We start from the raw sequence: 10,427 nt of genomic DNA on the forward strand, positions 1-10,427 counted from the left end.
TAATTTCATCTTTAAGAATGGATATACACCTCAATGCAGAAACTCCTTGGGTGGAGAAACCAAGGATAATCTCCGACTCTGGGATGTTATTCAAATACCTCTCAACAATAACTCCTCATGATGAATTTAAAGTAGCATGAGGTGTAACCTCAACAGGTATATCCCCAATTGCCTTTGAATGCAAGAGGAGTTCAGTGTTAAGATGTGGATGTTTCCACCAATATCAAAGCTTCTTTACTGACTTTGGAGAGCCAGCAAGTCCCTCTAGTCCCTTCTGAGAGAAAACGGGAGACATATGCCCTGAAGGTTTGTCTGAAAGTGAATGCAATATAAGAAAATGAGGTACAACAGGTGGTACAGTTGGTGAGGATTGCTGCTCAGAATCTTCAAGACTTGGTCATTTACCTACAAACTGTTTTCTTACTATTTTATTAAGATTTTTAATTGGAGTATCCATAATGAAAAAAGGAAAATTTCGGTGCCCACTGACCCCACCCACCATAGCGCCCTGTGAGGGGACACACTACAATGTCAAACAAGGACGCTGCAGCAACGCCAAAGTTTTATGAGCAATATACCCAAACACCAGCATCAGATACAATGTCCACAACACCTCTTGAGAACATCCAACACTGGTACTTGGTTGACCCTAGTCCAAGTGGACCAGCCGAATGACCCAAAGGGGGCCACCCTAAGGCTGCCCATCTACAGGAATTCAAGGCCAAAGTGTTGAGTTAGGGTTGGACCCCTCAATCACTAGGATCCTCTCCTCCCCTTCACGGGTCACCATGCACAGCAAACATGTGGGTGGATGTTTAGATCCCAGAGGAGGTAAACTATAAGAACAGAACCTTCCCTTGGAGGTCCCATCACCACATACAAGAATCCACACTGAGGGGTTAGACTTCGACTGTTCATGTGCCAGCAAATGATCAACTGAGCTATAAATAAATGATTTATATATATATATTCCAACTGTTTATACACCAGCAAATGGTCACCTGAGCTATAAATGGCTATGAGTGTATATATATATATATATATATATTTTTTTTTTTTACTTTTATTTTCCCTTTTCTTATTTTCATCTTTCTAAGCTCTACTCAAATAAGTGGTTGAGTCTAACAATGAAAAATGTATATTTTTTCTTTATGTTTATTGGCCTTAATATTTTGGCCAGAGGTGTATATATACTCCAACTCTTTATATACCACCAACTGGTCAACTGAGCTATAAATATATATGATTTACATATATATATACTCCAGCTGTTTATATACAAACAAATGATCAACTGACCTATAGATATCTATATATATATATATATATATATACATACTCCAACTATATATGTACAAACAAAGGGACAACTGAGCTGTAAATAAATATAATTTAGATATATGTATACTCCGACTGTTGATATACTTGCAACTGGTCAACTGAGCTATAAACAGATAATGATACACACACACACACTACAATTGTTCATAGACCAGCAAATAGTCAACTGAGCTATAAATAAATATGGTTTATAGATACTCCAACTGTTTATATGCAAGCAAATGGTCAACTGAGTTATAAATAATATATATATATATACATATATACTCCAACTGTTTATACATCAGTAATTGGTCAACTCTGCTATAAATAAATATAATTTGTATATATACTCAAACTGCTTATATACCAGCAAACAGCCAACTGAGCTATAAATAAGTTAAGTCCTCACCTAACCAAAGCCAAGGTAGAAAGGTTGAGTTCTCACCAAACCAAAGCCAAAGTAAGAGAGTTGAGTGTTCACCTGACCAAAGCCAAGGGTAGCTCCAAAACTATTGTTTCTAAGACCTCATAATAGCCAAACATTATAAGTAAGGTGGAAAATGTGTGTAAAAGTAAATCTGACAGGGTTACAATGTAAAAACCTATAAAAGACATTTTGAATAAACAGAATATTTGTTCCAATACTAGTAGTGCTCAAAGGGTTTGTTGCTTATGTGTTAACCACCTAGTAGTCAAGGGCTACAGTCTGGTATTAAATCAAAGGTATATAGAGTATACTGAAATATGGATAAGGGGTGGCAATTTATTTCACGTCTTGTGGTATGTGCAAAAATCTTCACAGTAGTGGTGCAAAGTAATAGCTCTTAGCTACCCATGGAAGCGAGTAAATAATTGTGAATGCAATATATACCAAAAAAAGAAATAAAATTCTTACATGCTACAAAATGCAATATATATATACACATACCAATACACACCATCCTGACGTGCTACACATACAGTATATATTGATACAGGGCTTAATGTGCTTACCCACTAGAAATACAATACAAACCAACACAGACTTCTTACAGTGCTGTCCTTCTACATAATACATTGTATATAAACACAAAATTCTTAATATCAGACAATAATGACCTGCTGCAAAATGCAATACAAAATTCATACCATTCCCATCTGCCATAACATAGCAAGACTAGGGGACACAAGTATAAATTTTGGCAGGGTAGGCATCATCTTAAGATTAAATAGTTTTATTTTTCTAACAAGGTGGTCGACCTTTGGAATGAATTGTCTTCAGATGTTCTAGAGGTAATAAATTTAATAAGTATATAAGTGATAAGGACATGCTTGAAGGATTTTTTTTTTTTTTAATTTAGTTTAGAGGATGGAACAGCCAACATGGACCAACAGGTCCCATAATTTACATTAAGTTATATAAAATATAAAACAGAATTCTTGAAAGCTATCCTTTTAAATAAAAGAACAAACATACATAGTTTGGCTAATTCAAACAAGTTTTTACTTCCTGTTAAATAATAATTTTAGCTGTAAAATTGAAAGATAATGATATTATTTTAATTTATCGAAGCAGACATATACTTGTTATTTAATATTTTTACAATAATAGCACATCTTAAGTATTCACTATCTCAACTTATCATGCATTGGAATAAGTTCACAATTTAATCTTTAAAAACATTTTTAAACTAAACACCATACAGTTGTGTTAACACACATTTAGTTAAACAAACACATTACCTTTAACACCAATCAGCATAAAATAAGACCGAAAAAACTTACACCATATGGGACAAAATGTTTCACTGATGACAGTATCAAGAACACAACAGGTTTTTAAAAAAAAAAAAAAAGCCATTACTAATTTCACATGTGGACACCAACTAATGCTTACAGTAACCAATAAGTTCACTTATAAAATTGCAAAAGTAGAAATAACAGTTTTCCCATATATGTCATATGTCTCTATAGCTGCAAGTAAGTCTACTTTAATATCGTTGTCAAAAAATACAATTATAGAATCACACGTCACTAAATAGGCTTAAGATTTCCTTAATATCTCACTTTATATAACTTGATACTAAACTCATCTATAAAAACACTCAAATGAAATTTGTGAGATTACCTGAAACTTATTCTATCGTAAATTAAAACTCATAATGTTAGTATGAACAAAATTTCATCAAAGAAATAAATTTTAGTAGCACTGTTGTTATTTTCGTTTACATAAATGTCAATCAAATTACATCCACACCGTTGATTGAACATTTAAAATAACGATTGAAAAAGGCATTTATTAACAAGTTCTTACCCATTGTAATATTTTCACTTAATCTTAGTGGTCCCCGCAGTGCGTAGATGAGAAAAATAACCAAGATAAACCACAAAATCCACAAATAAGTCCACGACCAAGATATCCAACTTTTGATTGTTGACATGTAACCCATAGACTCACCCGCCATAATAATTCCATAATTTAGCACCATCTAGTGTCATAATTTAGAAGCGCCATCTAGTGGCAAAATGTCAGAGCTATGTTACATTTGATATTCTGACTTTTTAAAACACACCAAACTGTTGAATATCATGAACGTGCTGTATTTCTACTCGTTTGATAAACTTCAAAACCATACTGATACAATATACCATAATACCTCAATACACGAAGTAGATGCGTCCTGGAGCTTCCTTCGTATAATGAATGCTTCATAACATTATGAGTGATGTCGAGAAAACCCACTTTTATATAAATACTTTATAACATTATTATTTTGAGGATGTATTCCAAGTCTTCTTAGCTTACCAGTTCATACTACAAATATTTTATAAATTACCATTCACGTTACAAACAAAAACAGTTTATTTGAAAATAACACACATTTTAAAGAAGCATTGTGTATTTTCACTATAGTTCCGTTCACGGCTTTGGGGCTGACATTAACCCTAGATGACGACTTTTGAGGATGAGGTTCCCATTTGGACATTGCTGAAGAGAAACATTTGTTCTACCCACCACATAAAAACTGACAGCTGAAGCGAATGTTAACAGACAATATTTGACCATCTCGATGAACAACGCTTAATAATCCATATTTTATTATAACTTTATTCTGTAGATCAAAAAATATATTATTTAGTTATTCATTTTAGCGTGTTTATTTTATTTTTAGTTCTCCGTGTATAATAATGTTTAAAAAATCCAAAGTTCGTTACACTGAAACTTTATTGTTTGCTGAATATACACCTATCGAGTATTACTGTATTAAAGTACAACCATAGTTACAAAGTATTAAAATCAAATTTGATAACAAGAAACACGCCTTGATACAAAATGTATAGATGACTTAAGCAGTAAAAAAAAAAAAAAAAAAAAAAACTTTGTTGAAAATTAAAAATTTCTATAAGTTTTCATCATAACAAATACAAGTGTTTGTAATAAAGTTTTCTTCATCAGCTACTCAAGCCGTCTTAAATCTTTATGCTTAGCATTCTTCTCTGGTATAAACTACCAATCAGGTTTTAAGTATTTCGAATTGATGTGTATTTTATTTATATTATCAATCACATGTTTTTGCTATTCAAAACAATAGAAACAGTTATTTTCTATTAACTTATCAAACGTATTTATACTATTATAAACAGCTAATAAACTTGTTGTAACAGATTGAGATAAAACGTTGCTACAACCATAGCAGAACGCGTACGATTTATTAAATTTTACGACCACAAAAATGCAAAATAAATTTTTCAAACAATTGGAATAGAATTTTTTATCACAAAATATCCACGGTTGGCTAAAACTTCATACAAAAGTTAATAAACAATGTAACATAAATATCTATATTATTGTTTTCAATAAATAGGTGAATTGGGAAAAAGAACCAAGACAAACACAATATTCCGAAATTAAATCACTTTAGGAAAATCAAATTAACTATATATATTGAAGTGACACTGTAAGGTCAAGGAAATATTTTTATTTAGTTTAGACCCCGAAGTTACGTCTCACGTAGGCAACTAATTTACAAAATCTTTCACAACATTAATATCTGTACATTACCGCTAGGGGAAGCTTGGTGTCACTTTCATAACACAAATAAACTCAAATTAACAGGAACATGAGTTAGCGCTTTTAAAATAAGTAAACATAACTGAACTAAGCGATTCAAGAAATAATAAATAAACGCTAAAATAGCATAAGAAAATAAAAGTAGAATTCGTTATATCACAGTATTATTTATAAGAAGAACTTGTCAAATAAAATATTTAATTAGGGATAAGGAAGAAGTTTGTTATTTTTTAACCTATTTTTCGCTAGACTAACCTAGTGTGATAAGGTGGCAAGATTTGAATAGAATTGTAAATCAGTTTAAATTGTTACATGTTACAATATTAATAAAAATATTATCACACAATAATGCAATAGAAATCGATAATAACTAAGTGAGGAAAACAAAAGTAGATAAACACTGTAAACGTACATATTTATTTTTGTTAATTTTTGTATATACAAAGAAAGATTTTGTAATTGTTCTACTATTTATGTTATTTTCTTTAATGTCCCCTGGTGAAAAAGCGGTAAGTCTACGGATTTATAACGTTAAAATCAGCGGTTGAATTCATCTTGTTGGACATAAGCACGTTGACTGAATTGCCTATGCTACAAGAAAACACTTTGTGAATGCTTTCAACATTTGAAAAGAAGTAATTATGCCTAACAATTTGTTCAAAAAAGATGAGAAAGACTTATTTCAGTCTTGTTTAAACTTATTGGTTAATTTCCTTAATGTCAGAACCGTCATAATCTTCACATTTAATTGGTACACTAGCTCTTTAAAGTGCAGTTGTCGATACATTTTCTTCGTAAAAGTAGGCCTAATTATTCCGCTAATAAAAAACAAAATTACATTTAAATCCACACAACAATAATTAATAGCTGAATATGCTAGATACGTCTAGTGAAATATAGACATTTTTAACAATTGTAAATAAATAAATAATGTGTCGTTTAGTATTTAACTTCTCGATAATGTGTTGTTATGAGCCTACAACTGTGTCGTATTCTATTGAACCCACCAATCATGTCTTTTATATTGTAAACCTTTAAATATGATTAACTTTTTAATTTGTACAATTAACTTTGGCTTGATTATTAAAAATCATTAAATAATATGATTAGCTCTGGTTATTATAAACTCTTAGCTGCCTTCCCTCTGGTCTTACACTGCTAAATTAGGGACGGCTAGCACAGATAGCCCTCCAGTAGCTTTGTGCGAAATTTCAAAACAACCAAACAAATATTATGAACTCTTAAGAAGTATATTATTTCTTAGTTACACTATTAAGTTAACCACATATGTTTATAACTTATTAACCTAGTCTTTGTTAACGAAACGTTATCATACACACTGCTGGCCAAAATCTTAAGACCAATGAACATAAAATATATATATATATGCATTTTGCGTTGTTAGACTCAACCACTTATTTGAGTAGAGCTTCGAAAGATAAAAATAAGAAAAGGGAAAATAAAAATAAAAAATGTTTTTAGCATTTAAAAGAAAAATGTGAACACTATGAACTTAGCCTAAATAATAGCTGGTTAAAAGTTTAAGACCATACTGAAACGAAGCGTTATTCGGTAAACACGTAACAAAATTTAGTCATTTGTATTCAAGCATTAGCGTTGTCAACATCACCCACTGACATCTCCTGTGTTGCATTGGGTAAAAACATGGCAAGAGCTAAAAAGTTAATAGAGTTTGAACGTGGCAGAATTATCGAGCTGCAAAAGCAAGGTCTCTATCAACATGTCATCGCTGGTGAGATTGGGCGTAGTAAAGCTGCTGTAGCAAATTTCTTAAAAGACCCTGAGGGATACGGAACGAAAATTTCAAGTGATCGGCCCAAGAAAATTTCGCCGGCGTTGAGCAGGAGGATTTGACGGGTTGTCTGGCAAGACACCAGCCGATCTTCGAATCAGATTAAGGCCCTTACGGACACAGAATGCAGCTCAAGAACAATAAGACGGCATATACAAGAGAAAGGCTTTTAAAAACCGTAAATGTCTTCAAAGACCACATCTCCTTCCACACCACGAAACAGCTCGGTTAGACTTTGCTAAGAAGTACCAAACATGGGACGTAAAAAACTGGAAGAAGATTTGCTCTCTAATGAGAAAAAATTTAACCTGAATGGTCCAGATGGCTTCCAACGTTACTGGCACGATAAGGATATCCCATAGGAGACATTTTCTGCACGACTCAGTGGATGGGGTTCCATCATGATCTGGGGCGCTTTCTACTTTCATGGAACAATGGAGCTTCAGGTCATACAGGGACGTCAAACAGCAGCAAGCTACATTGCCATGTTGGAGAGAGCATCCTTATTGACTGAAGGCCCTCGTTTGTGTGGAAATTCCTGGATCTTTCAGCAGGACAACGCTGCAATCCACAATGTCTGTAGGACAAAGGACTTTTTCATGGCGAATAACGCGATTTGTTTTTTTTTTTACCTTCCAGCGTGTTCGCCCGAAATGAACCCCATTGAAAATGTTTGATGGTGGATGGCAAGGGACGTCTGTAGAAATGGATGTCAATTCCAAACAGTACATGATCTTCGTAAAGCCATCTTCACCACTTGGAATAACATTCCAGCAAACGCTTATATCGACCATGCCAAAGCGAATGTTTGAAGTTATTCGCAATGACGGCCGTGCAACTCACTGCTGAGACCTCTTGTTGAGCATTTCCTACCCTGTTTAGGACTTCTTTTTGGTATGGTCTTAAACTTTTGACCATCTAGTATTTAGGCTAATTTCACAGTGTTTACATTTTCCATATTAAATGCTAAAAAAGGTTTTTATTTTTATTTTCCTTTTCTTATTTTCATCTTTCGAAGCTCTACTCAAATAAGTTGTCAAGTCTAACAACGCAAAATGCATATTTTTTTTTATGTTCATTGGTCTTAAAATTTTGGCCAGCAGTGTATATTATGTGTTCAATATTGTAATGCCGGGAGAACAGATATAAATAATGTTATATTACAAACAGAATATCCTATACTAGTGTTGTATTACAAACAGGATATTCTGTACAAGTGTATATTACAAACAAGATATTCTATACTAATGATATATTACAAACAGGATATTTTACACTAATGATGTATTACAAACAAAATATTCTTCACTGATGCTATATCACAAACAGGATATTCTACACTGATGTTATATCATAAACAGGATATTCTAGACTAATGTTATATCACAAACAGGATATTCTACACTGATGTTATATCATAAACAGGATATTCTAGACTAATGTTATATCACAAACAGGATATTCTACACTAATGTTATATCACAAACAGGGTATTCTACACTAATTTGTTAGGAATTAATTACAGTGTTATTCACATTTGAAAACGTGACGCAAGTGTGTTTATTGTTGAGTGACTTACTGTGACTGAAATGTTCAAGTATTACTTTTCTTGGTATAAATAATTCAGAGTTTTGGATCTGAGTGAAACTAAGAGTTTAACGCATTAACTTTTTTAATTTCATGAATTAATTTAAATCGACAGATTAACTTAAACCTTTCATGTCTCTAGGGGCAAGTACTTTGTTTGTACCAACTATGTGTTTTGATATCATAAACTGTTAAAAACGTTTGGTTTCAATTTCACGTCACATTATGACACCCTTCTGGCCAAAAGGGGGAGTGAGTTAGGCCCGAATAGGCTTCGAACAGTCAGAAATGAGATTGCCAGTGAGCGCCCTAACCACCAGGTCTAAGCTGGCTCAAAACTCAGTATTCTTATTAGATTTACTTCGTTGTTGGTGTAAAGAATCAAGATTTTTATTATACATTTGATAGATTGTTTAGGCAGATTATTAGATTATCAAAATGCACCAAGTGGCTGTTGTATAAACAGCTGTAGAGTATGACTTTTCGAAATACTCCAGTCTTTCTTTTTCAGGTCAATGTGTTCCTTTATAATAATAGTTTTCGATTTAAAACATTGAAACTGAAACCGAGGATTTGGGATTGAACGCACCAGGGCGTTCAGAAAAGCATTTTCTCTTCGCCCCCGTCCTCCGCTCGTACAGGGCCCGGCATGGCCTAGCGCGTAAGGCGTGCGACTCATAATCCGAGGGTCGCGGGTTCGCGCCCGCGTCGCGCCAAACATGCTCGCCCTCCCAGCCGTGGGGGTGTATAATGTGACGGTCAATCCCACTATTCGTTGGTAAAGAGTAGCCCAAGAGTTGGCGGTGGGTGGTGATGACTAGCTGCCTTCCCTCTAGTCTTACACTGCTAAATTAGGGACGGCTAGCACAGATAGCCCTCGAGTAGCTTTGTGCGAAATTTCCAAACAAACAAACAAACAAAACCGCTCGTACAGCGGTAAGTCAACAGATTTACAACGCTAAAATCAGGGTTTCAGTTCTCCTCGGTGGACTAAGCAGATAACCCAATGTGGCCTTGCTATAAGAAAACACACAAACACACACTCTTGGACCCCACTCGGCGGGGGATTTATAAATTCTTTGTGGCAGTTGCTTTGTCGTAACATTAATTATAAAATAGTAATTATGAGGAGTGGTCGAAGTCATCCCTTAGCCGCTAGAGATGAATATTCTTCAGAACGGTTATTGATCTATTAGAGTCGTATGGACGGATGTTATCAACGTGCAAGTGATGAGGCTGGGGTTTGTACATTAAATATCTGAGAATTTTACTTGTTGAAGAAACAGGAGTACCTCACCTTCACAAGTCGGGGCCAAATGAAGCCAGCTAGTGAGTGCGCAAGTGAACTAGTGAATAGAATCTGGAAAAATTAAGGTTATACATATGGTACAAGTTAAGGTTATACATATGGCACAACTTAAGGTTATATATATGGTACAAGTTAAGGTTACACATATGTTACAAGATAAGGTTATACATATCATACAAAATAAGGTTATATGTATAATAGAACATGAGGTTATACATAGGTACAACTTAAGGTTATATATATGGCACAAGTTAAGGTTATACATATGATACAAGTTAAGGTTACACACATGATACAAGTTAAGGTTATGCATATGATACAATATTTTAAAGTTAGGTTAAAAG

The 10,427-nt window shown here is 33.7% G+C and overlaps 1 protein-coding gene across 1 annotated transcript in view; it reads right to left on the minus strand.

Annotated features, from left to right (window-relative positions):
• The window catches only part of LOC143241641 (suppressor of tumorigenicity 7 protein homolog), a 171,114-nt gene extending 167,314 nt beyond the window's left edge, over nucleotides 1–3,800 (minus strand). The window contains 1 exon segment of the mRNA XM_076484822.1: nucleotides 3,617–3,800. Coding sequence (XP_076340937.1) covers nucleotides 3,617–3,791 — 175 coding nt within the window. The 5' untranslated portion in view covers nucleotides 3,792–3,800.
• Between the last annotated feature and the right edge of the window lie 6,627 nt (nucleotides 3,801–10,427).

The sequence above is a fragment of the Tachypleus tridentatus genome, unplaced genomic scaffold, assembly GCF_004210375.1.
Source record: "Tachypleus tridentatus isolate NWPU-2018 unplaced genomic scaffold, ASM421037v1 Hic_cluster_1, whole genome shotgun sequence".
Taxonomy (NCBI): Eukaryota; Metazoa; Arthropoda; class Merostomata; order Xiphosura; family Limulidae; genus Tachypleus; species Tachypleus tridentatus.